Source organism: Pristis pectinata, chromosome 12 (genome assembly GCF_009764475.1).
Source record: "Pristis pectinata isolate sPriPec2 chromosome 12, sPriPec2.1.pri, whole genome shotgun sequence".
Classification (NCBI taxonomy): domain Eukaryota; kingdom Metazoa; phylum Chordata; class Chondrichthyes; order Rhinopristiformes; family Pristidae; genus Pristis; species Pristis pectinata.
This window is the reverse complement of record NC_067416.1, coordinates 51,344,309-51,372,308: the sequence shown is the minus strand read 5'-3', so window position 1 is coordinate 51,372,308 and position 28,000 is coordinate 51,344,309. Positions and strand designations below refer to the sequence as shown.

Sequence of the window (28,000 nt, the reverse complement as noted above, 5' to 3'; positions counted from 1 at the left end):
GCATTGAGGAGATGTGGATCAACAAGACCGCTGTCCTGAAGTGCACCATTATCTGTACTGATCCGAGCAAGGTCCACATCTCTTGGGAGGTGAGCGGGAAGGACAGAACTAAAGAAGCTGTGACCCGACCACCGGAGAGGGAAGGGATCCGAAACACAGTGATCAGTGAACTCCGGACCAGTGTGGAGGAGTGGTTCAGTGGGGTGGAGTACGTGTGCTCTGCCCAGCAACCTTCTTCACCCTCAACAGTGTCAGCGCGGACAAAAAGTACCAAAGGTGGGCAAGAGATCAATGATTAGACGGCCAACGTTAGTTACCTGAGTAAAAGTGGTTTACTCGTCTATTGTTTGTTTGCTCGTCTATTCCAGTCAAGACAAAGGGTCCCAAGGTCAGACTGCTGCCTCCACTACAGGAAGAGACCAAGAATAGAAACACAGCCACCTTCGAGTGTGTGGTCTCTGGATTCTACCCCAATCGCATCAGCGTCACTTGGGAGAAAGGCAGCTCTGTGGTCACCTCCAACACCAGTGCTACACCGACTGCTCTGGAGCAGGGGGGTACTTTCAGTGCCAGCTACTTCCTGACTGTGAGCTTACAGGAGTGGAAGTCAGACTCCGTCTTCAGCTGCACAGTGACATATTTCCCCTCCAATTCCCTTATCAAGAAGCAACTGAAAAACATCCAAGGTAGGAATTGGGACTCACCCCATAATTGAAATTGTTTGCTTTGCACGATAAACTCTGCCAGACAGGGTCAACACTGAAACATGGTGCAGCCCTCCTGTGATTATGTGAGTGAAATGATAATCTAGAAGTCTGGCCAGATAAATAATTGCATCTCTGAAAATGTTTTCATAATTTGAGGACAATCCAAACTATTTCACTGGACAGGCACCCTGGAGAGCACTGAATTTTAAAATATAAAGCAAATGTGCTGGAATATTTTTCACCTGAAACGCTAACTCTGTTCGCTGAAACTCTAGTCAGCTGCATCTGGAGTATTGCATTCAGTCCTGGTTGCCCCATTACAGGAAGGATGTGGAGGCTGTGTGGAGGCTGTGCAGAGGGTGCAGAAAAGGTTTACCAGGATGCTGTCTGGATTAGAGGGCACGTGCTATAAGGAAAGGTTGGACAAACTTGGGTTGTTCTCCCAGAGTGTCAGAGGCTGAGGGGAGACCTGATAGAAGTTTATAAGATTATGAAAGGCATAGATAGAGTAGACAGCTGGTGTATTTTTCTCAAGGTCGAAATGCCTAATACCAGATAGAGGGCATGCATTTAAGGTGAGAGGGAGGTAAGTTCAAAGGAATTGTGCAGGGCAAGTTTTATACACAATGAGTGGTGGGTGCCTGGAATGCACAGGCAGGGATGGTAGTGGAGGCAAATACGATAGAGGTGTTTAAGAGGCTCTTCGACAGGCACATGAATGTACAGAGAATAGAGGGACATGGACATTGTGGTGACAGAAGGGATTAGTTTAGTTGGGCATTTAATTACTACTTTAATTAGTTCAGCACAACATCGTGGGTCAAAGGGCCTGTTCTTGTGCTGTACTGTTCCATGTTCTAATCGAGGAAGAATGCATTTAAACTTTTGTGACAAAAACTAAATATTTCTGATGCTTAAATTTTGAAATATAAAGGAAAAGTGCTAGAATAGTTTTCACCTGAAACGTTAGCTGTGTTTCCCTCTCCACAGACACAGCCTGAAATGCTGGGTAATTTCTGTATTTGTTTTAATAACTGTTTAGGTGAAACAGCAAAAATAATGCAAGAGCCAAACTTGTTCATGTACATTCCTTCAGGTGTTTACCCTGTCTGATCAATAGGGGAGCTTCATTCCTTCACCAATGTAGATAAGTCTCAACTGATCTTGATGGGACCGGCAAAGCATTCACTGGAGATGAGCAAGAAATGTCGGTCCTGTCAGTGACACACTCATCCACTGGGAAATGATGAAATAATAATTGTGACGTTTCTCCCAGATGAATGTTCAGATACCTGCCCCTCAGTCACTTTAAGCAAACCTTCCTTCGAAGAGATCTGGACTAACAGGACGGTGACCATTCTGTGTATGGTGGTTCACAGTGATTTACAGAAATTCAGGGCAACCTGGCAGGTGGACGGAAGGAGGAGAGAAGGTGGGGTGAGGACTCAAGGTCCACACAGCGACAGAGGTGAAGACACGATCACCAGCAGACTGACAGTCCCTGCTGCAGAGTGGGACAGTGGGGCTGAGTACTTGTGTCGGGTGGAGGACAAGAGTTTGCCAACGCTGGAGAAGAGATCCATCAAGAAGGACACAGGTACGTGTGGACAGAGCTCAGTGTGAGTCTGATCTTCACAAATGGACAGATTTATCACCTGCCAGCACTGTGACAGACCGACAGAAAATGAGCAGGAGTAGGTCATTGGGTCCCTCCATCCTGCTCAACCATTCAATATGGTCTCCAAATTCAGTCCCCTGTTCCTGCTTTCTTTCCTCATCCTTTGATCCCTTCACCCGAAGAAATATATACAACTCGCTCTTGAATGTATTTAATGACTAGGCTTAAACTGCTTTCTGTGGGAGGGAATTCCACAGGTTCTCACTCCCCTTCACACCTACACAGCTTAGACTGCCACCCCTGGTCCTGGATTCCCCCACCATCCCCCAACATTCTTCCTGCATCCAAGCTGTCCAATCCTGGTAAGAATTTGACAGGTTTCTATGAGATTCCCTCTCATTCTTCTAAACTCTAGTGAATGCCCAGTACAGTTTCTCAGAGAGTGTGAGGGACCAAAAGAAGATTGAACCCTCCTGATTAAACACATCAGTAAAATCCCAAATCCCCACAGCAGCCTCACCCAAAGCCATTGGCTCCTGTGTGGTGAGTTCCTGTGATGGGGTAGAGGGAGAGGGATTTGCACCTTTCACAGCATGAGGTCGAGACTGGGTCAAGTCAGCGACTGGAAGGGTAGGGAGGTTGAGGCACAGACTGAAGGGGAGATAGAACAGACAGCACAGGATGACACAAGTCCAGGGGCTGAGTTCCACTTTCTGTCGAGTCTCTGTGTTCAGTGGCTCCTGTTGATTAAACTGAATAGACTAACCTCACTGGAAGGTATAAAATGCACCAGATTCAAGATTTCTGCTCTGCACATCCCAACAAGGGAAAAGCCTTTAGTTTCACTTAAAGTGAAGTCCCTCAAAGTGCAGACGTTGCCCATGTTGGTATAAGATCAGAATATGTTGCGTGGGGAATTATTGAAAGATTTGGTCTAACTGAGTTTCCAGGTGGTGGTGTGACTCGTTCTCAAGTCTACCTCCTCCCCCCTTCATCGGATGAGGTAGAGACATATCAGGTGGTGACCTTGATGTGCCTGGTCACCAAGTTCTCTCCTGCAGAGATCTACGTGGCCTGGATGGCCATCGACACCCTTCTGAAGACAGGGTTCATGAACCAGCTGGTGACCAAGGACATCAGAAACGGCTGGAACACAATGACCAGTCAGTTGAAGGTTTCTCCAGAGGACTGGAATAGCGGCACCACTTTCTCCTGTGTGGTGGGACATGAGTCGATCACGACCAGTCTGTTCCGAAACATCAATAAATCTCACAGCAAACCCACCCTGGTCAATCTCTCACTTGTTCTGACTGATAGTTTTAAATCTTGTGTATAAAACCGCAAGATTCAATCAATAACACCTTGTTTTGATGGTTTTATGATTTTTTACTGTCACAGAGGATAGTTTAACTCATTAAAACATGATCAAAATCTGGACCTTTTAAAATAATTAAGAACAAAATTAGAATCAAGAATCAAATTAAGCTACAAACCTGATTCACCACAAATCTCGAAGCTTCTGGGTCCCATTTCAGACCTTTTTCTGCCATGTTCAAATGGATTTCAACACTGTGTGGGATCGCATGAGGTGTGGATCACAGAGAGGAAGGGGAAGAGTCAGGTATTAGAGAGTACCCCTGTGGCTGTACCCCTTGACAATAAGTGCTCCAGCTTTACTGTTGGGGGAGACAGCCTACCTGGGGGAAGCAACAGTGGCAGTGCCTCTGGCACAGAGTCCAGCCCTGTGGGTCAGAAGGGTAGGGAAAGAGAGAGGATGGCAGTAGTGATAGGGGACTCTATAGTTAGGGGCTCAGACAGGCAATTCTGTGGACATGAGCGAGAATCCTGGCTGGTATGTTGCCTCCCAGGTGCCAGTGTCCGGGATGTCTCCAATTGGGTCCACAGCATTCTTGAGTGGGAGGGAAAGCAGCCGGAAGTCGTGGTGCATGTTAGTACCAACAACATTGGTAGGAAGGGGGATGAGGTTCTGAAAAGTGAGTTTAGGGAGCTAGGCAGGAGGCTGAGGAACAGGACCTCAAGAGTAGCAATCTCAGGATTGCTGCCAGTGCCACGTGATAGTGAAAGTAAGAATAGGAGGAGATGGCAGATGAATGCGTGGCTGAGGAGTTGGTGCAGGGGGCAAGGTTTTAGATTTTTGGATCATTGGGATCTCTTCTGGGGAAGGTGGGACCTGTACAGAGTGGATGGGTTACACCTGAACTCGAGGGGGACCAATATCCTTGCAGGCAGGTTTGCTAGTGTGGTTCAGGAGGGTTTAAACTAGTTTGCAAGGGGGATGGGAACCAGAGGGATAGGTCAGTGGAAAAGGTGCATGGAGTAAAGACAGATCTAACATATGGAGAGGCTTTGAGGAAGGAGAAGCAGAGTATAGGGTATAAAAGTAGTAAGGTAGATGGGCTAAAGTGCATTTACTTAAATGCAAGAAGTATCAGGAGTAAGGGTGATGAACTGAGAGCTTGGATAAATATATGGAACTATGATATTGTGGCTCTTGCAGAGACTTGGTTGTCACCAGGGCAGGAATGGATACTGAATATTCCTGGATTTCAGTGTTTTAAAAGGGATAGGGAGGGGGGGAGAAGAGGAGGAGGTTAGGTCTGGTCAGGGATACTATTACAGCTGCAGAAAGGTTGGATAATGTAGCAGGATCCTCTCTAGAGTCAGTATGGGTGGAAGTTAGGAACAAGAAAGGAGCAGTTACTCTACTGGGAGTATTCTATAGGCCCCCTGGTAGCAGTAAGGATACTGAGGAGCAGATTGGGAGGCAGATTTTGGAAAGGTGCAAAAATAACAGGGTTGTTATCACGGGAGACTTCAACTTCCCAAATATTGATTGGCACCTGCTTAGTACCAAAGGTTTATATGGGAAAGAGTTTGTGAAGTGTGTCCAGGATGGATTCCTGTCACAATATGTTGACAGGCCGACTAGAGGGAATGCCATATAGAATCTAGTATTAGGTAATGAACCAGGTCAGATGACAGATCTCGCATTTGGGGGACAGTGACCACCGCTCCCTAACCTTTAGCATTGTCATAGACAAGAATAGGAGCAAAGAAGACAGGGAAATATTTAATTGGGGAAAGGCAGTTTATGAAGCTATAAGGCTAGAACTTGTGAGTGTAAATTGGGATGACATTTTTGAAGGGAAATGTACTATGGAGATGTGGTCGTTGTTCAGGGATCTCTTGCAGGATGTTTGGGATAAATTTGTCCCAGTGAGGCAGAGAAAGAATGGCAGGGTGAAGGAACCATGGGTGACGAGAGGTGGAACATCTAGTTAGGAGGAAGAAGGCAACATACATAAGGTGTAGGCAGCAAGGATCAGATAGGGCTCTTGAGGAATACAGGGTAGCAAGAAGGGAACTTAAGAAGGGGTTGAAGAGAGCAAGGGGACATGAAAAGGCCTTGACGAGTCGGGTTAAGGAAAACCCCAAGGCATTTTTCAATTATGTGAAGAGCAGAAGGATGACAGGAGTAAAGGTAGGATCGATTAGAGACAAAGGTGGAAAGATGTGCCTGGAAGCTGTGGAAGTGGGTGAGGTCCTCAATGAATACTTCTCTTCAGTATTCACCAAGGAGAGGGGCCTTGATGATGCTGAGGACAGTGTTGGTGAGGTTAATGTTCTAGAGCATGTGGATATCAAGAGAGAGGATATGTTGGAGCTGTTAAAAAATATTAGGACAGATAAGTCCCCGGGGCCTGATGGAATATTCCCCAGGCTGCTTCGTGAGGCAAGGGAGGAGATTGCTGAAACATTGGCTAGGATCTTTGAGTCGTCGTTGTCCACAGGAATGGTACTGGAGGATTGGAGGGTGGCAAATGTTGTCCCCTTATTCAAAAAAGGTAGTGGTGATAGTCCAGGGAATTATAGGCCAGTGAACCTTACGTCTGTGGTGGGCAAGCTGTTGCAAATGTTTCTTAGAGGTAGGATCTACAAGCGTTTAGATAATCATGGGCTGAACGGGGACAGCCAGCATGGATTTGTGAAGGGCAAATCGTGTCTCCCGAGCCTGATAGTGTTCTTTGAGGAGGTGATTAGGCAGATTGATGAAGATAGTGCAGTAGATGTGGTCAACATGGATTTTAGTAAGGCATTTGACAAGGTTCCACATGGTCGGCTTCTTCAGAAGGTCAGAGGGCATGGGATCCAGGGAAACTTGGCAGTGTGGATTCAGAAAGCAGAGGGTTGTGGTGGAGGGAGTGCATTCAGATTGGAGGGCTGTGACTGGTGGTGTCCCACAAGGATCGGTTCTGGGACCTCTGCTTTTCATGATTTTTATTAATAACTTGGATGAGGGGTAAAAGGGTGGGTTGGCAAGTTTGCAGACGACATAAAGATTGGTGGTGTTGTGGATAGTATTGAGGATTGTCGAAGATTGCAGAGGGACATTGATAGGATACGGAGCTGGGCTGAGAAATGGTAGATGGAGTTCAATCCAGAGAAGTGTGAGGTGGTACACTTTGGAAGGACAAACTCCAAGGCGGAGTACAAAGTTAATGGCAGGATTCTGGGTAGGGTGGAGGAGCAGAGGGATCTGGGGGTTCATATCGACAGATCCCTGAAAGTTGCCTCACAGGTGGATAGGGTGGTTAAGAAAGCTTATGGGATGTTAGCATTCATAAGTCATGGGATCGAGTTTAAGAGCTGCGAGGTAATGATGCAGCTCTACAAAACTCTGGTTAGACCACACTTAGAGTACTGTGTCCAGTTCTGGTCACCTCATTATTGGAAGGATGTGGAAGCGTTGGAGAGGGTGCAGAGGAGATTTACCAGGATGCTGCCTGGTTTAGAGAGTATGCATTATGAGGAGAGACTAAGGGAGCTAGGGCTTTACTCTGGAGAGGAGGATGAGAGGAGACATGATAGAGTTGTACAAAATATTAAGAGGAATAGATAGAGTAGACAGCCACCGCCTCTTTCCCAGGGCACCTGTGCTCAATACAGGAGGGCATGGCTTTAAAGTAATGGGTGGGAAGTTCAAGGGAGATATCAGAGGAAGGTTTTTTACCCAGAGAGTGGTTGGGGCATGGAATGTGCTGCCTGAGGTGGTGGTGGAGGCAGGTACAGTGGTCAAGTTCAAGAGGTTGTTAGATAAGCATATGGAGGAATTTAAAATAGAGGGATATGTAGGAGGAAGGGGGTAGATAGTCTTAGGTGAGGTTTAAAGGTTGACACAACATTGTGGGCTGAAGGGCCTTTATTGTGCTGTAATGTTCGATGATTCTATGATTAAATCTTTGTTTCAATGTACTGATCCAAGTTCAATAATGGTGACATGAAAATGTTTGGTTTGTGAGTGTCTCTTGTGGGTGTGGTTTTTTGGAGACGGGTGAGACAGAGTAACTTTGGACATGAGGTGTGGTAGGTGATGCACACTCAGGGAGAAATAGGTGTGTTTAAATCAATGATGACCCAAACCTTCCTGCATTGGGTGTCCTCACAGCATCCCTGGATCTGTTGTCGACTGATGCACAGAGGTTGTTTGCGATCATTAGCCAACAACTCCATTATCACTGTGTAATGTGACAGAAGGTGAACGGATTGCACCATAGTCTTTCCGAATCTAACTGTCACAATGTACTCCAAGCAAGCTCCCACACAGCAAATCAGATCTGGTCAGATCTTCCGTGTTCAGCTGCTCGTTGCATGATAAATATTGGCTGAGAACTCCGAGGAGAACTCTCATATTCCTCTTCCAGTTGTGTCAGGGGATGACTGAGATCTACTTGATAAGCCTCTGCTTAAAGCCTCATCCCAATGACAGCATCTCAAATAGTGGATCTGACCCTCCGGATTTCTCTGGAGTGTTGGTCTTGATTATCGGTGCAAGGCCCTGGAGAGAAATTAGAACCCACAAACTCTGACCAAGAGGAGATATTGTGAACCACTGACCCACACATGACATCTGTGTCAAACAAGGGGGATCACTGTCCTCAGTCAGCTTGCTGTTGCTCACCAGGTCTGCACGTGTGAGGCTGAATAAAAGAAACGTCTCAATGTTGGGAACTGTTCTATTCCAGTGGCGTAGTTAAACCTCTGTGTCTCAGGACTGTCAGACTGTGACAGAGGCTGGACGGTCTGGGTCTGTATTCCTTGGAGCTTAGAAGAATGAGGGATGTCTTTACTCAAACATACAAGATCCTAAAGGGGCATGAGAGGGTAGCTGTTGAGATGTTTTCACCAGTGAGGGAGTCACAAACAAGGGGACATTGTTCCAAAGTCAGGGGCCAGTCATTTAAAACTGAGGTGTGGAGAAATTTCTTCCCTCAGGGGGAGTGAATCTCTGCAATTCTCAGCCTCAAAGGATGCTGGAGGCCAGATCATTCTATATACTTAAGGAGGAGAAAGATAAACATTTGAATTCAGGGCTTTGGGGAAGTGGCACAGAAGAGGAGTTGATGCCAACACAGATCAGCCATGATCATACTGAATGGCAGGGCAGGTTTGAGGTACCTGGTGATCCACTCCTGCTCCCATTTTCTTTTGTTCTTGTGAGACGAGTGGAGACAGAGATGGAGAGAATTGCAAACAGAGACAAAAGATGAAATTGGAAAGAAACAGAGAGAAAGAGAAATAGTGTGTGAATGAATCAAAGGGGGAAGGCAGTAGGACAAACTGAGAGGCTAAAGCAGGGAGAGACCAAGAAAGAGACAGAGAGAGGCCTTCTAATGATGTACTGGCCTCAGTTCTGCTCCACTGGGACCTCATCCCTCACAGTATCTCCAGAATGTCACTGATACTGTGTGCAGAGTGCAGAATGCTGTTACATGGTTCACAGTCTAAACAGGGTTGTGACGAACATTCCGCTGAAATCTTAATGCACTGTTTGTGCTCAAGTGACTGCAGCTGCGACACCAGTTCTGATCCAATTCACTGAAGATCCAACACAAGCAGCTTTATCGTTGGGTCAGAGGCTATATGTTATATCTGGAGGGGTGATTGAGGACACACTTCCCTCCAGCTTCCACTTAACATCTCTCCTTGTCATTTATCACACTGAATATCCAGAGGACTATATGAGCCAGCCTTTCTATTGGTGGAGATTTCTGAGTTCCATTGGAGCAGGCATTGTGGAATGTGACTGGAGATCACACATGAAATTTGTGTAGTCCCAATGAGAGGTTAAAGGTATGTCAGTGTCACCAATCAAAGAAAATATGAAAAGGTCTGGGTTGTGAGTGTTCCACAATGCTAGTGTGTTTTGGGAGACATTAAACGAGTACCTTGGGACATGAGGTGTGGTAGGTGATACAGACTCAGAGAGAAATAAGGAACTTTGGATCTATGGTGGATAACACCTTCCACCAGTGGGTGTCCCCACACCATGCCTGGATCTGCTGCAGACTAATGGACAGAGATTGTTTGCAATCATTCATCGACAACTCCATTGTCAGGAGTCTATTGGTGGCACTCGATGGAGTAAGTCATAACTTGGCTTTGCTCCAGTCACTTTTCAATCCTTCATTTACCACTCTTTAATTAGTCTTTTACAATACCGGCACAAGTTTAATTTTGATTTTTAACTGTTGAAATGAACACCAGATCCAAAGCGTCAGCTAAGACCAACCTACTTTGGAAGCTATTTCCAATCTGGATAAAAAGTTTGACCAGAGCTTTGCCAAATTGAAGTCCCTTTTAAAGGACTTTGAAGACAGACAAAATACACTTATCCAGGAAAACGCCAAACAACAGCAATTCATTGCTGAACTCAACCGAGCTGGTAAAGAGAGAGATGCCAAACTCCACTCACTTGAAAAAGCCTTAATCATGACCAAGCAAAACCTGGAAAAGCAATAACAGAGGATCATCGACCTGGAAGGCTGCAGCAGGAGAATCATCGGTTTTCCGGAGAACACAGAGACTGGTAACCCTACGGATTTTTTTTCTAAACTTCTGGTCGATGTGTTTGGTTCCAAAATGTTTCCTGTTCAGCCTATTCTTGATAGGGCTCATCGAGCAAAAAGATCCAAACCTGCCCCACACCAAAAACCTCGGCCAGTAATATTGAGATTTCATTATGTCAACATCAAGGAACTCTTGATTCGCACCGCTCATGGACGTGGAATGATTCAATTTAAACAATGGAAGCTTTGAATAGTTGAAGATTACGCCCCAGAAGTTATGAAAGTAAGGCTGACCTACAAACCAATTATGGCTCATCTCTATCAAAGCAATTATCACCCTGCATTATTATTCCCAACAAGGTTGAGAATTACACTACCTGATAAATCTCGCAAATGGTTTAAATCCGTCCAAGAGGCTAAAGAATTTCTTATGAACTAGCTTTTAACTTTAGAATCTAAGAAATGTGGAAGAGACACAGTGTTTTTCCTTTGATTTACTACCTACTTGCTTTATTATGCAATTAATTTTTAGATTTAAACCTCTCCTTTTCTTTCTTTTAATATTTTTAATGTTTTTTTAATAATAATTAAGAATTTAACAAAATGACTGATCGTTTGCTTTCTTTTCAAAATAACTATAAAACTGTATTTTTTAAATGTCAACTGTTAATGCCCTTTGGCTCTGTTTCAATCTCACAACTATTGTTGTTAGTTTGATAACTTTGTTTTGACTATGTCGATAACCTGTTTAGACTAGCCATGGGTGGTTTACATATTTTTTTCAACTTGGACTTCTGCCACCAATAGAACTGGGGTTAGTTCAATTAGAGGTTAGCTCTCTGGCTGCCTATTGGCCAGTTTTCGGGCTGTTGGGGGAGGGGGGTGGGGCTATCTTTAGGTTTTTTTCTTCTGGACTGATGAACTACAGATATGTCTAAATTGCCGTCATATCCGTTTCCTCTTTGAACTTTTTTACTTCTTCCTGCTAGTGAGCCTCTTGTATAGCAAGATTAACCCTTTACATACTATATGTTTTTTAATCAGTTAAAATGGGTAAGACTATTAATTTTATCTCATGGAATATTAATGGCTTAAACAATCCAGTCAAGCGCAAGAAGGTCTTTAAAGTTTTTCACAGATTAAATGCTCAGATCATTTTTGCCCAGGAGACTCATATCAGGAAGAAAGATAATCAACATTTTTTCAGATTTTGGAAGGGTCAACTGTTTCATTCACATTCACAAGCAAAGGTGAAAGGAGTCTCTATTTTTATAGACTCCTCGATTTCGTTTGTCCATCATGAGACAATATCAGACCCAAATGGTAGATTTTTATTAATTACTGGTTTACTTCATAATAAAAAAGTTGTTATGGTTAATGTTTATGCACCCAATGTAGATCACCCTGAATTTTTTAAACATCTGCTTGCATTTTTTCCTAATTTAAATGAATACACTTTGATTATGGGTGGAGATTTCAACTGCTGTTTAAACCATTCAATGGATAGATCTGTGTCAAATCCTGCACTTCCAAACAAATCCGCTGCCTTTATTAACTCCTTCTTAGTTGAATCCGGAATTTTAGATGCTTGGAGATTTCTACACCCATGTGATAAAGAATTTTCATTCTTTTCTCATTTCTACCATAATTACTTGAGGATTGATTATTTTTTTATTGAGGCTAGACTAGCTCCACTTATTATGGACTGTAAATACGATGCAATTGCTATTTCTGATCATGCGCCATTTTGTCCAGTGTATTAAAGAACAGATTTCATTTTTCTTTTTAACTAATTTTACTGAAGAAATCTCCAGTGGGATAATATGGGATACTTTTAAAGCATATATCCATGGTCAAATTATTTCATATTCTGCTGGATTGAAAAAACGAACTAATAATGAAATAAGTATATTAGCTGACAAGATTAAAGAAATCGATATAAAATATTCTGATACTCCTAATCTGGAGCTTTATAAAAAGAGAACAGAACTCCAATTACAACATAGTTTATTATTAACATTTTCAATTGAAAATCTCTTACTTAAAACCAGAAGTCAATTTTATATACATGATGACAAATCTGGTAAATTATTGGCCAACCAATTGAAAGCTACTTTACCTAAATGTCAGATTAATAAAATTCGTAAACCAGATGGTACGTACATGATAGATCATGTTCAAATTAATAAATCCTTTCAAGAATCTTATTCTTCTTTATATCAATCAGAATCCCCTGAGGATTCTACATCAATGCATGAATTTCTAAGAGATTTGAAGATTCCCCAATTATCTTTAAATGAACATTCTACATTAGATGCACCCATTTCGGAGGAAGAAATAAAGAAAGTAATATTTTCAATGAACTTGGGTAAAGCATCCGGCCCTGATGGATATACAGCGGAATTTTTAAAATCCTTTTCTGATATTCTTGTTCCCTGGTTAGCAAAAATTTTTAAAGATGCCCTATCAGTGGGTAAACTACCACAATCTTTCTATGAAGCAACTATTTTAATTCTTAAAAAGGATTAAGATCCCACTGATTGTGCATCTTATAGACCTATTTCTTCATTAAATGTAGATTCAAAAATATTTTCCAAAATATTGGCCTTTAGATTGGAAAAGGTTCTTGCACAAATTATCTCTGAAAACCAGACAGGATTTATTCAGAATTGTTATTTACATTTTAATATTAGGAGATTAATGAATATTATATATACCCCAAATTCCAGAATGTGTTGTCTCACTGGATGCTGAAAAATTGACAGAGTAGAATGGGTATATCTATTCATTACACTTCAAAAATTTAATTTTAGCCCTAAATTTATATCTGCGATTAAACTGATTTATTATACACCTATGGCTTCAATACTTACTAATAATCAAAGATCCCCTTTGTTTAGGCTTTTTCAAGGTACTAGACAAGGTTGCCCTTTAAGTCCTTTATTAGTTGATATTGCTTTGGAACCCCTGGCTATTGCACTCCAGGATCCTTCAAATATATGTGGTATTACTCGCGGATAGAAGATTCATAAGATATCTCTTTATGCAGATGACCTGCTACTTCATATTTCTAATCCAGAGGAATCTATCCCCGCAGTACTATCACTACTAGATCAGTTTAGTGTTTTTTCTGCCTATAAATTAAATCTTAATAAGAGTGAATTTTTCCATTAAATATGCAAACCCCAATTTACAGAAAATTACCTTTTAGATTAGTAACTGACTATTTTATGTATTTAGGTGTTAAAATTACAAAGAAACATAAGGACTTATTTAAAGTTAATTTATTGCCTTTAATTCACCATGCTAAACAATTATTTCCTAAATGGTCCCCACTGTCTTTAATGTGGTCAAGATGAATATTTTACCAAAACATTTATATTTATTTCAAGCGATTCCAACTTTCATCCCGAAATCTTTTTTTGACTCTATTGATTCTAAAATTCTTTCATATATTTGGCAGAATAAAAACTCAAGGTTAAGTAAGAAATATTTACAAAAACTAAAAAAGGATGGCGGTATGGCCCTGCCTAAATTTAGATTATATTATTGGGCAATTAATATCAGATATTTAATGTTTTGGATACAAGATTTAGATGTAATTCAATGTCCCAAATGGGTACACCTTGAGCATCAATCAGTACTTGGATTTTCATTAGTTTCTATTTTAGGAGCTTCACTCCCTTTTGCATTTACCAGGTTAAGTAAACATATGATTAACCCAATAGTTTAACAAACAATATGAATATGGTTCCAATTTTGTAAATTTTTTGGATTGAATAAATTTAACTTGTCAAGTCCTATTCAATCTAATTTTTTTCTTTCAACCATCCAGAGTTGACTCAGCTTTTTCTATATGGAAAAGGAAGGGAATAGTATGTTTTCGTGATTTATGCATTGATAACTGTTTCTCATCTTTTGAACAACTGTCTAACAAATACAATATGTCTAGATCAAACTTTTTTTTATATTTGCAGATTAGAAATTTTTTAAAAGCTACTATACCCTCTTTTCCGACACCATACAAAACTGAAATTACGGAAAAAATTTTAGGTCTTAATCCTTATCGGAAGGGCTTGATAGCAATAATCTATGATTTAATTATGAAAATACATCCAGAATCACTGGACAAAATTAAGAATGAATGGGAAAGTGAACTCCAGACATATTTACCTACAGAGACATGGAAGAAAATTCTTCATTTAGTTAATACATCTTCAATGTGTGCCAGACACTGTTTGATACAGTTTAAGGTAGTTCACAGGACCCATATGTCAAAAGATAAGCTAGCCCATTTTTATCACCATATAAATCCTATACGTGACAGATGTAAATCGGATGTGGCTTCTCTGACACATACGTTTTGATCCTGTCCTCTTTTGGAAAAATATTGGAAAGATATTTTTAACATTATCTCAACTGTACTGAATATTGACTTCCAACCTCACCCTATCACTGCAATTTTTGGATTACTAAGGAGTCTGGCCATTTATCTGCTTCCACTTACCGTATGATTGCCTTTGTCACATTAATGGCCAAACGATCCATTTTGCTTAAATGGAAGGATCCAATACCCCCTACTACTTTTCAATAGTTCTCTCAAACTATATCATGTTTAGACTTGTAAAAAAATTAGGATTGGTACTGTTGATCCTTCACTTAAATTTGAAGATATTTGGAGTCCATTTATTCAATATTTTCATATGATATAGATCCCTTTTCAATAACTTTCCAATTTAGAGGAACGGAATTGGCGATATAATACTGCTCTGTTTCTATTGAGAAATTTCAGTCCAGTCTTTTTTTTTGAAATTTTTCTTTTTAGTTTGGTTTGATATATTGTTTATAATTTTTTTTATTGATTTGGGTTTTTTTTCTTTTCTTTTATATACACAATAAATCTTTTTCTTTCCTTTCTTTTATATTATATTCATTTACTAAGAGATCGTGAGATCTACAGATTTTTTTTATATTTTATTATCCTTTATGATTATCTATGTCATGATTGTTCTCCATCTCTTTGTATTACATGTACAAACATCGATGTTACATATTAATATGTATTAATTTGGAAACTAATAAAAAGATTGAAAAAGAAAAAGACAAATCCATTGTCATTGTGTCATGTGACAGTCAGGGTGACAGAAGGTGAAGGAATTGGACCTCAGTCCTTCCGAGTCCACCTGTTAAAATGTACTTGAAGCAACTCCCACTTAGCCAATCGGAAATGGCCACATCTTGTGTGCTTAGCTTGTTTGGGAAATGGCAGAATGACAGGAGACAGACAGAGGAGATGATGGATTGGTACTGAACCCAGCAGGATGTGATGATGAGCAGTATCCTGCAACGATCTTTGTTGACACTGTAACTATTAACTAACCTTATTAATGATGTAGATCATGGGATACAAAGCCATTTCTCTCAGCTTCCAGCAACTGAAGAGCAGGTACCATTGTAAGAAGTGTACCAGGAAGGTTTAAAGTGTCGAGGTGGCAATAGATGAAGTGAACGGGACAACTGCAGCAAAGTGAGATCATTGACGGGGGCAGGCCCGAGGGGCCAGGAGGTCTCCTCCGGCTCCTGTTGTCTTCTGCATAAAACAAAATGCTGGAGGAACTCAGCAGGTCAGGCGTCATCAGTGGACGGAATTGGACAGTCGATGTTTCAGGTCAAGACCCATCACCTGGACCGAAAGGTGGAGGGGATGTAGCCAGTATAAAGACGTGAGGGGAAGGGGGGCAGCAAGAGCTGGCAAGTGATAGGTGGATCCAGGTGATCCAGGTGAGGAGGGGTGATGGGCAAATGGAGGAGGGAAGAGCAGAATTAGTGACAGAGGCTGGGAGGTGATCGGTGGAGGCAACAAATGGTTGCAGAGAATGGAATCTGATAGGAAAGGAAGATGGATCAGGGAACTAAACAGTGAGGTGGGGAGGGCAGATGGGAACAGGTGGGGCAGGGGACCCGGTGGGAGGGGTGTGTGGGTGATGGGCAGATGGATTGGGTGGAGAGGAGAAAGGAGCAGAATGATGGGGGCTGGGGGTGTGATGGGTGCAGGAGGAACTTGGTATGTCAGGAGGAGGGAGAAAAAGGACAGGGGGTGAGCAGGTTGCATGGAATTGGAGACGTCAGTGTTTGATGTTGAATGTGGATTTCTCCAGTTTCAGGTAACCTGATTGTCCCTTTTTCCTCTCCTCCTGATCTCCCCAGTTCCTGCTAAACCCATCCCAGCCCCCCGATCATCCTGTTTCCTCTCCCCTCCACCCAACTCATCTGACCATCATCCATACACTCCCCCTACTGTTCCCACCTGCCCACCCCACCTCCCACATTTTGTTCCATGCCCCACCTTCCTTTCCAATCAGATTCCATCATCAACAGCCCTTTGTCACCTCCACCTCTCACCTCCAAGCCTCTGTCGCTATTTCCACTCTTCCTCCATTTGCCGATCAGCCCTCATCACCTGGATCCACCTATCACTTGCCAGCTCTTGCTGCACCCCTTCCCCTCACCTCGATCTCCCCTCTATCAGACCAGTTGAAGGGTCTCAACCCAAACCATCGACTGTCCATTACCCTCCACAGATGCTGCCTGACCTGCTGAGTTCCTCCAGCATTTTGATTTTGCTTCAGATTCCAGCCTCTGCAGTGTCTTGTGTCCCCGTTTTCTTATATTCTTATGACCCGCAGATTAGGACTTGCATCAGGAGCAAAACCTATAATGGTTCCATTTTCCTGCCTCCCAATCACTGAATTCAGTCAATGATAGAAATTCCGTATTCTCAAGTTCAGGTGGTGTTTGGTTAAATTCCACCCTAAGGTTTACAAAATTAAACACTGCTTTTGGATTAGTACAGCAGCACAGGGCTAAACACTTGGAAATCTTCAACATCAGGGCACTGCTGATTGAACCTAAATTCACAAATCATTGCCCAAACTCTGACCAAACTTTACCAATCTATGACTACAGAATGTTGCAGTGCTCCGTTTCTCCAATACATTTGAAAAGAAATTGGCCACAAACTTGTTCAGACATCAGTGGAGAGAAATAGAGAACACTGTAAGTTTATTGAAGAAAGGGCCCTGTCAACAGGCCCTCAGCTCAACCTGAAGCAGTTCACTCCTGTTACTTTTGTGGGATTCAGTCTTAACACAAGTCTTGGAGAGTGAGATCAGTCAATGTGGACCAGAGTGAGTGTGTGTGTAGATGGTGCACAGAACATGGTGACAGTATAGAATATATGCGATAATTGATCAAACCTTCTGTTCCACATCCAACAATGGCATGTACTATGAGGAGAGGTTGGATAACTTGGTTGTACTCTCTGGAGTGGTGGAGGCTGAGGGGAGATCTGAAAGAGGTTCATAGGATTATGAGAGGCATAGATTGAGTAGACAGCCAGTATCTTCTCCCCAGGGTTGAAATGTCTAATACCAGAGGGCATGCATTTAAGGTGATGGGGGTAAGTTCAAAGGAGATGTGTGGGGCAATGCTTTTACACAGAGTGTGGTGGGTGCTTGGAATGCGCTGCCTGGGGTGGTGGTGGTGGAGGCAAATTTCGATAGGGGCATTCAAGAAGCTCTTAGATAGGCACATGAATGTGAGGGAAATTATAGGATATGGACATTGTGTAGGCAGAAGGGATTAGTTTAGTTGGACATTTTATTACAAATTTAATTGGTTTGGCATGACATTGTGGGCTGAAGGGCCTGTTCCTTACTGTACTGTTCTATGTTCTATGATTCAGGTTTGAAATTTGGGGGAAAATACCTCTCTACAGAAGTAATCACAACCTTGAGAAGAAGGTTGTGACAACCTTCAGATGATATTCTACTTCATGGGTTTTGCGCGGCCATTGCAAATTATCTTTCCTTGCCTGGTGATCAGCAACAAGTTCCTATCAAATAGTTCCTTTGAAAAAATTAAACACACCGAGTACTTCACTGGAACATTAACAGACAAAGCTGTCACCAAGCCAGAGGACAGGTGCCCACAAACCTGGTCAAAGATATTTGATTCATTCAAAGCATTTGAACCACAGTGACAAGGCCAGCATTACATGCCATCCCGAAATGTACTTGAGGTCAGGGCTTGCTGGGCCATTTCTGAGAGCAGTCAAAAGTGGGTGTGGAGTCACATATGGACCAGAGCAGGAATGGATGGCAGATTTCCTTCTATCAAGGACGTCAGTGAAACAGTTAGTTTGAACAATGTAGTCGTCTTGTTGTCAGTGTTATTGACACTGGATTTATTGCAGAATTGGTTTCAGTGAATTTGAATTCTCAGCTGCCTTGTGAGGTTGTGAACTGGTGTCTCCAGGCCAGTCGCTGAACCAATATGCTACCTTACCACATGTGGTTGTTTCAAGGAGCAGCTTGAAGGAGGACAGAGGGGATTTACCACTGAGGTTTAGTGAGTGACTTCCAGTGCTTGTGACAGAGAAGGCACAGTCACCGGTCACAGCAGTCCTGTTCACTGACGGACCATAGTGGGAGGAGTGTAATATTCGAAGAATATTCTTGCTTTGTTGGTGAAAGTTACAGAGATGGAGAGAGGCAGGGTCATGGGAAATTTGAAAATCAGCTTCAGGATGTTCAAACTGGATGAATCCCAGGTTCAGTCCCAACGGAGATGAGAGGCCTCAATAATTCAGCAGGCCCAATGTCACAAATGGATCGACAGTCCCACACAGGCACCGAGACAAGAAATATTCAGGAAATGTTTTCTTTGGTCAGAATCTGCATCTCTCATTGCATTTCACAGCTCTAAAATTGCATTTTACTGACAGCACAGCAGCTAAATGTTGCACAGCCTTGCAACTATCTTAAAGTCCCACTGGTTTCCCACGAAATAAGTTACCTGATGTTTGATTTTGCTTTCTCAGTCAAAGGTTGTAAGCAGAGAGGAACAGCCCACCCTTTAAACAACCCTGATTTCATTCCAATGTACAGTTTGTACAGGGTGAGATTCAGTGCAAGTCTATGCTGAAGTTGTGAAGCCAGCTGACACCAGAGCTTGTCCGGTTTGTAAGTTTTCTATTTCTCATCTGCAGAATTGTCTGTCTTTATCCAAAATCCCTCCACTGAAGAGATTTGGATCAACAAGACCACTACTCTGGTGTGCATGGTTGTGGGTGCTGATCTGAGCCAGGTTCAAATCTACTGGCAGGTGAGCGAGAGGGAGAAAATTAAAGGAAATGTGACCAAAAAACTGAGAGAGGAAGGGACCCAAGATGCAGCAATCAGCCAACTCCAGACCAGTGTGGAGGAGAGGTCCAGTGGGGTGGAGTACATGTGCTCCGCCCAACAACCTTCTTCATCCTCAGCAGTATCAGCGCGGACAAAAAGTACCAAAGGTGGGCAAGAGACCAGCGATTAAATGGCCAATGTTAGTTACCTGGGTAAAACTGCTTTACATTTCCATTGTTTGCACGTCTATTCCAGTGGAGACAAAAAGTCCCGAGGTCAGACTGCTGCCTCCACCACACGAAGGGACCAAGAGTAGGAACATAGCCACCCTCGAGTGTGTGGTCTCTGGATTCTACCCGGACCTCATAAACGTCACCTCGGAGAAAGACGGCTCCCTGATCTCCTCCAACACCAGTGCTACACCGACTGCTCTGGAGCAGGGGGGGCACTTTCAGTGCCAGCTACTTCCTGACTGTGAATACAGAGGAGTGGAAGAAAGGCTCAGTCTTCAGCTGTACAGTGTCTCATCCCCCCTCCAACACCAGTGTCAGCCTGGAGGTGAAAAGCATTCAAGGTACGGTGCTGGGATTCACTCCAATGTTGACTTCCTCTGCCCCTGCCACTAACTAGGGCCAAGCAAGTTCTTCAGTGAAAGACAGGTGTGGCATTATTGTGCTTGTGTGAATGAATTAATAATCCAGAGGCAACGGGTTCTGAAACAATTATATTTCCTTCACAGCTTCAGGTTCTTCCAAAACACTAACACAACATCTGTCTGTCCATTGTTAAAGGCCCTCAGGGCCTCTGTGTACCATTTCAGATAGATGGCGTGTGTGAGAGTGCAGCTCTCCTTCAGTACTTGCAGCAGGAACTGTGCTTCGCTCCGTTCCCAAGCCTCTCGAGAATGGCTTGAACACACAACCTTATGTGATAGTCACGGATTTTAATTTTAGATTACAAAGTAAAAACAGGAAAAAAATTGTTGTTATCAGTAGAAGTGATAATAAAACTGAAAATCACATAAAACCTAACTGGTTCACTGATGTCCTTTTGTGAAGGACACCCACCTTCCTACCCTGTTTACCCTTATCCTTCAGTCCCACACCAAATTTTTCACTGCCCTCTGATGGGCCTGGTGATTCATTCAGTGGAGCAGAGCAAGAAATGCCGGCCTTGTTAGTGACGGAACGATGAATCAATGTTTGGACAACAGCATCTCAGAAAGTTGAAGCAAGTCTGCCTGTCAGCAGAACTGGAGGAACAGGATGATGACCACCTTATGTGAGCAGCTTCTCAGTGACTTGGAGGAGTTCAGGGTCACCCGGGAGATGGACGGAAGTGAAGGAGAGGATGGGTGAAGGCTCAGGGTTCACGAGGAACAGGGATAAAGACATCTTCAGATGACTAAAGGTCCTGGGGCAGATTTGGAGAGTGGGGTTGAGTACTTGTGTCTGTACATTTGTTTGCCAACACTGGAGAAGAGGTCCATCAGAAAGTCCCAGGGTAAGTCAGGGTGGAGCTCGGTACAAGCCTGTGAGCAATGGGGTGATGTGTAACCATCTGGTGGTAACCAACATTCTGCTGAACTCCTAATGCACCATTTGTGTTCAAGTGACTGCAGCTGTGACACCAGTTCTGATCCAATTTGCAGTGTTTCATGTTTTTCACTGAAGATCAAACACAAGCAGCTTTATTGTTGGGTCGGAGATTAGATGTTATTTCCAGAAGGGTGATTCTCTGCACATTTTCCTCCTAACATCTCTCTGTGTTGTTTGTCACACTGAGTGTCTGGAGGACTATATTCACCAGCCTTTTTTTTTAGATATTCATTCAAGGAATGTGAACCTTGCAGGCTGAGCTAGCATTTATTGCCTGTTCCTAGTTGCCCTTGACAAGGTGGTGGTGAGCTGCCTTCTTGAACCACTGCAATCCTTGAGGTGTGGGCATCCTTCTGGCCTTCCAGTCATTTATTACAACTGAATGGCTTATTGGGCCATTTCAGAGGGCAGTTCAGAGTCAACCACATTGCTGTGTGTCTGGAGTCACGTGTTGGCCGGACCAAGTAAGGATGGCGGATTTCTTCCCCAACAGGAAGAAGATTTCCTCCCCTGACAACAATTGACAATGGTTTTCATGGTCATCCTTTAATTCCAGAATTGGAATTTGAATTTATCACCATCTGCCATTGTGTGATTCGAACCCAGTTCCCCAGGACTTTGCCCTGGGTATCTAGATTGTTAATCCAGTGATAATACCACTGCGCCATCCTCTCCCCGATGGAGATATCTGAGTTCCATTGGAGCAGGCATTGTGGAATGTAACTGGACACCAGACAGTTGTTGAGTTCCAGCAACCCAGAGAGGTGCACAGTACTCAGCCAGGGAGAGAACCAGTGTTAAAGCAGAGGTGCAGAGTACACCTGTGATGCCATTTCACTGTATAACATTTATCTCTTTCTCTCTCCGCTATTTTTCTCAGATGTGCTGATCACTTTTGGCAATTTCTTTTATTTCCAAAAGAGAAAAGCCTTTATTTTTAGATGTGGAGAGGTCACCAGTGATATGAAAGTTGCTGAGGTCGGTGTGAGAGCAGAGTATTCAAGGTAAACATCAGATGAATAAAAGAGTCTATTCCCAGTAGACTCGCTCTCAAGACTACCCTCCCCACCGGATGAGATGCAGATGTGTCGGGTTACTGGGTTCTCTGCAACAGAGATTTCCATGGACAGGGTGGCCAACAACACCACAGGCCAACCACCAATTGATGGTTGAACCTATAAGTGTGGTTTACCTCACCATGACATCATCCTCACTTAAACAATCAAAATTAAGTCCTACATCATCAATTGAGAATGAAAGTATATTCTATGATCAAATCCATATCAAATATCAGTGACCAACATTTCTGAGATCCTGCATTCCTGTTAAAACTTGTTTGTGTTGGGTCTGATCCTGTTTGAAACCTGTGTAGGTTCCATGAGAAGTTAAATGTGTGTATGTGTCAGTGTAACCAATGAAAGTTCAATAAAGAAGATACAGAAAGGTTTCGGCTGTCAGTGTTCCTTGCTGGTATGGTTGGACTGACAGTAAATGAGTGACTTGCACAAGGGGTGGGAGGTGTTGCCTGGTTGGGAGGAACAGGTGTCCTCGGATTGATGGTTCCTGGTCTATCTCTCACTGTATACACTTATATATATTTATGTACATATGTGTGTGTTAAGTTTCCACTGTCCAAAGGATAGAAGATTCCTGATCAACCTGATCGGTCAAAGGTTTAAAATATTCAATGTTAATGGACAGGGAAAAATACTTCTATCAACTTTGTGAAAGTATTTGATGACATCCTTCAGAAAGTGGAGAGATACAGAAAGAAGGGGCAATGGGTAGGCAGTTGTCTTCATGTTATCAGGGTGTTGTTGACCTTCATGAAACATCTGCAGGAAACTAACAGTCTCACTTTGTTTTTTTTTCAGAATCCTGCACAGACTCAACAGGAGAGGAGGGGAAAGAAGAACTGGGAGACTTGGATGGAGATGACAATGTGCTTACAGTTGCTGCCTTTGCCATTCTGTTTGTTATCAGTTTCCTCTACAGCACCTTCGTCACCATTGTCAAGGTAACCAAATGACGAATGACAGGGATATCCCATGAAGCCCACACTTTCACCTTCCATTTCTCACCACATTGCATCCTCTGGGACTTTGAACCTTTCCTCTTTACTCCTATCCTCTGGGCCTTGATACAGCAAAAGGTGACAGAACGTGACTGGGTATCTGGTACCTGAGCTTAAACAAGGAAATCAAACAAGAGTTGTATTTAGTGAACAACACGGTACTCAGGACCTAAAATAGGAGCCCAACTGTGGGATCACTCTGAGGCCCCAAGTGGTATCCACACTGTCCTTTAGGGGTGACCTCAGAGGATAATGATGGACCCCCATGGACAAGTGGTCTATCTCCCAGAATGAGGACAGACTGCATGTTATTTGGTTTCCCTGTCCTTACAGGTTATGGTCTGTGCTGCACCTTGGCACACACAATATCTTACTCTCTTGTCTATATTTCAGGTTCAGCAGTGACCAGCAGATACACGCCCCACATTCAGTCAAGAAATTCCCATGTGGCAGCTGATGTTTGGAAATGGAGTGTCCCTCTCACTCACTCAGCAATCCTAGGCTACTGCACTGCAACTGCTCATTTCAGGAGATAAACCTCTAAATGCACTGGGGATGCTGGAGGGGAAATAGGGGGACAGAGAGGGGTAAGTGGGAGGGAGGGGCAGGAGAGGACATCACAGTAGGAACATGTCAGGGTATGTGACACTGGAGGGGGGCAGAAATACAGGAGGGGGAGAGGAAGGCAGGGTTAATATTTGGGAATGGGGAGCAGGGCATCTTTTGAACAATTGTCTAACAAATACATTTTGCCTAGATCACACTTTTTTCGATATTTGCAGATTAGAAATTTTTTAAAAGCTACTATACCCTCTTTTCCGACACCATATAAAACTGAAATTACGGAAAAAAATTTAGGTCTTAATCCTTACCAGAAGGGCTTGATAGCAATAATCTATGATTTAATTATGAAAATACATCCAGAATCACTGGACAAGATTAAGAATGAATGGGAAAGTGAACTCCAGACATCTTTACCTACAGAGACATGGAAGAAAATTCTTCATTTAGTTAATACATCTTCAATGTGTGCCAGACACTGTTTGATACAGTTTAAGGTAGTTCACAGGACCCATATGTCAAAAGATAAGCTAGCCCATTTTTATCACCATATAAATCCTATATGTGACAGATGTAAATCGGATGTGGCTTCTCTGACACATACGTTTTGGTCCTGTCCTCTTTTGGAAAAATATTGGAAAGATATTTTTAACATTATCTCAACTGTACTGAATATTGATTTACAACCTAACCCTATCACTGCAATTTTTGGATTACTAAGGATAGATTCTGGCCATTTATCTGCTTCTGCTTACCGTAATGATTGCCTTTGTCACATTAATGGCCAAACGATCCATTTTGCTTAAATGGAAGGATCCAATACCCCCTACTACTTTTCAATAGTTCTCTCAAACTATATCATGTTTAAACTTGGAAAAAATTAGGAGTGGTACTGTTGATCCTTCGCTTAAATTTGAAGATATTTGGAGTCCATTTATTCAATATTTTCATATGATATAGATCCCTTTTCAATAACTTTCCAATTTAGAGGAAAGGGGTTGACGACATAACACTGCTCTGTTTCTATTGAGAAATTTCAGTCCAGGTTTTTCTTTTTTTTTGTCTTTTTTTTTTGAAATTTTCTTTTTAGTTTGGTTTGATATATTATTTACAATTTTTTTTATTGATTTGGGGATTTTTTTTCTTTTCTTTTATATACACAATAAATCTTTTTCTTTCCTTTCTTTTATATTATATTTATTTACTAAGAGATCATGAGATCTACAGATTTTTTTAAATATTTTATTATTCTTTATGATTATGTATGTCATGATTGTTCTCGATCTCTTTGTATTACATGTACAGTCATCGATGTTATTTATTAATGTGTATTAATTTGGAAACTAATAAAAAGATTGAAAAAGATATTGTAGAGCATGAAGGTGACCTGGGGAGGGGGAGTGTGGTGGAGGGTGGGCTCAGGGTCTTGCTCTGTCATATTTTGTAAATCAGATGTTGTGGAAATCATTGCCTGTAGCTTATTTTTCAGTTTTACGCTGGAGCGTATGTCTTGATTTGAAATTAGATGAATTAAAAACAAAGAAAAGAAGGAAGTGAAATGATTGGAGTTGATAAGACTGACGTAAGCCATTCATTAGTTCTCTCACCACTGCAGCAACCTCACCTGCCTCAAAATCCAACAAGTGGGGAATGCATCCCAGGACACATACTGGAGAGATTTCCAGCCTGTATTGTGCAAGTGTAGCCCCACCCTTACTGCTCATAGTCATAAGGGATTCCCATAGTGGGAATACTGGGATGCTGCACCCCAAGAAAGATAGAGCAGTGGATGTGGTGTACCTGGATTTTAGCAAGGTGTTTGACAAGGTTCCTCATGGAAGTCTCATTCAGAAAGTCAGGAGGCATGGGATCCAGGAAAACTTGGCTGTGTGGATTCAGAATTGGCTCACACATAGAAGACAGAGGGTGATGATAGATGGAGTGTATTCTGCCTGGAGGTTGGTGACCAGTGGTGTTCCACAGGGATCTGTTCTGGGACCTTTGCTCTTTGTGATTTTTTTTTAAATGACTTGGATGAGGATGTGAAAGGGTGGGTTCGGAAGTTTGCTGATGACACAAAGGTTGGTGGTGTTGTGGATGGTGCAGAAGGTTGCTGTAGGTTACAACAGGTCATTGATAGGATGCAGACCTGGGCTGAGAAGTGGCAGACAGCGTTCAACCCGGAAAAGTGTGAAGTGATACACTTTGGAAGATCGAATTAAGGCAGAATACAAGGTTCATGGCAGGACTCTTAACAGTGTGGAGGAACAGAGGGATCTTGGGATCTACGTCCATAGATCCCTCAAGCTTGCCATGCAGGTCAATAGGGTGGTTAAGAAGGGATATGGTGTGGTGGCCTTCATTAGTCGGGGTATTGAGTTCAAGAGCCACGAGGCAATGTTGCAGCTCTATGGAACTCTGGTTAGACTACACTTGGAGTATTGTGTTCCGTTCTGGTCGCCTCATTATAGGAAGGATGTGAAAGCTCTAGAGAGGGTAACGAGGAGATTTACCAGGATGCTGCATGGATTGGACAGTATGTCTTACGAGGATAGGTTGAGTGAGCTAGGGCTTCTCTTTGGAGAGAAGAAGGATGAGAGGTGAATTGATAGAGGTGTACAAGATGAGAGGTACAGATCAAGTGGACAGTCAGAGGCTTTTACCCCAGGGCAAAAATGGCTAATACGGTATAAGGGGGATGTCAGGGGTGAGTTTTTTTTAAAACAGAGTGGTGGGTGCGTGGAACACACTGCCGGCAGAGGTTGTGAGGCAGATACGTTAGGGACTTTAAGAGACTCTTAGATAGCCACACGAATGATAGAAAAATGGAGGGCTATGTGGGAGGGAAGGGTTAGATAGATCTTAGAGCAGGATAAAATGTCGGCACAACATCACGGGTCAAAGGGCTTGAAATTCCCACCCCATACCTTAAAGCCATGTCCTCTTGTTTTAAGCATTGGCGCCCTGGGAAAGAGGCGCTGGCTATCCACTCTATCTATTCCTCTCAATATCTTGTATACCTCTATCATGTCTCCCCTCATCCTCCTTCTCTCCAATGAGAACAGCCCTAGCTCCTTTAGTCTCTCCTCATAATCTATACTCTCTAATCCAGGCAGCATCCTGGTAAACCTGCTCTGCACCCTTTCCAACACCTCCACATCCTTCCTATAATGAGGCGACCAGAACTGGACACAGTACTCTAACTGTGGCCTAACCAGAGTTTTGTAAAGCTGCATCATCACTTTGCAGCTCTTAAACTCGATCCCCCGACTTATGAAAGCTAACATCCCATAAGATTTCTTAACTACCCTATCCACCTGTGAGGCAACTTTCAGTGATCTGTGGATATGAACCCCCAGATCTCTCTGCTCCTCTATACTGCCCAGAATCCTGCCATTTACCTTTTACTCCGCCTTGGAGTTTGTCCTTCCAAGGTGTACTACCTCCCACTTCTCTGGATTGAACACCATCTGCCACTTGTCAGCCCAGCTCTGCATCCTATTAATGTCCCTCTGCAAGCTTTGACAGCCCTCCACACTATCCACAACACCACCAATCTTTGTGTCATCTGCAAACTTGCTAACCCAGCCTTCCACCCCCTCATCTAAGATGTTAATAAATATCACAAAAAGTAGAGGTCCCAGAACCGATCCCTGCGGGACACCACTAGTCATGGCCTCCAATCTGAATGCACTCCCTCCACCACAACCCTCTGCTTTCTACAGGCAAGCCAATTTTGAATCCACACGGCCAAGCTTCCCCACATCCCTTGGCCTCTGACCTTCTGAAGAAGCCCACCATGTGGAACCTTGTCAAACGCCTTACCAAAATCCATGTAGACCACATCTGCTGCACTACCCTCATCAATCTTCCTGGTCACCTCCTCAAAGAACCCTATCAGGCTTGAGGCAAGCTCTTCCCTTCACATATTCGTGAGAATATTCCCTCAGGCCCACGTCAGGCTCATGGCAGGACTCTTAGCAGTGTGGAGGAACAGAGGGATCTTGGGATCCACGTCCGTAGATCCCTCAAGCTTGCCACGCAGGTCAATGGGGTGGTTAAGAGGGCATGTGGTGTGTTGGCCTTCATTAGTTGGGGTATTGAGTTCAAGAGCCATGAGGAAATGTTGCAGCTCTATAGAACTCTGGTTAGACCACACTTGGAGTACTGTGTTCAGTTCTGGTCACCTCATTATTGGAAGGATATGAAGCTTTAGAGACGGTGTAGAAGAGGTTTACCAGGATGCTGCATGGATTGGACAGTATGTCTTATGAGGATAGGTTGAGTGAGCTAGGGGTATTCTCTTTAGAGAGAAGGAGGATGAGAGGTGAATTGATAGAGGTGTACAAGATAAGAGGCATAGATTGACTGGACAGTCAGAGACTTTTC

The 28,000-nt window shown here is 42.9% G+C and overlaps 1 gene segment (V, D, J or C); it reads left to right on the top strand.

The window, feature by feature from the left end:
* Positions 1-11: 11 nt before the first annotated feature.
* On the top strand, positions 12-23,005 carry LOC127576407 (Ig heavy chain C region, membrane-bound form-like). The segment is given in 7 exon segments: positions 12-276; positions 369-686; positions 1,984-2,304; positions 3,387-3,488; positions 19,243-19,545; positions 19,634-19,792; positions 22,851-23,005. Coding segments are annotated over 7 exon segments (1,623 nt in total).
* The last annotated feature ends 4,995 nt before the right edge of the window (positions 23,006-28,000 follow it).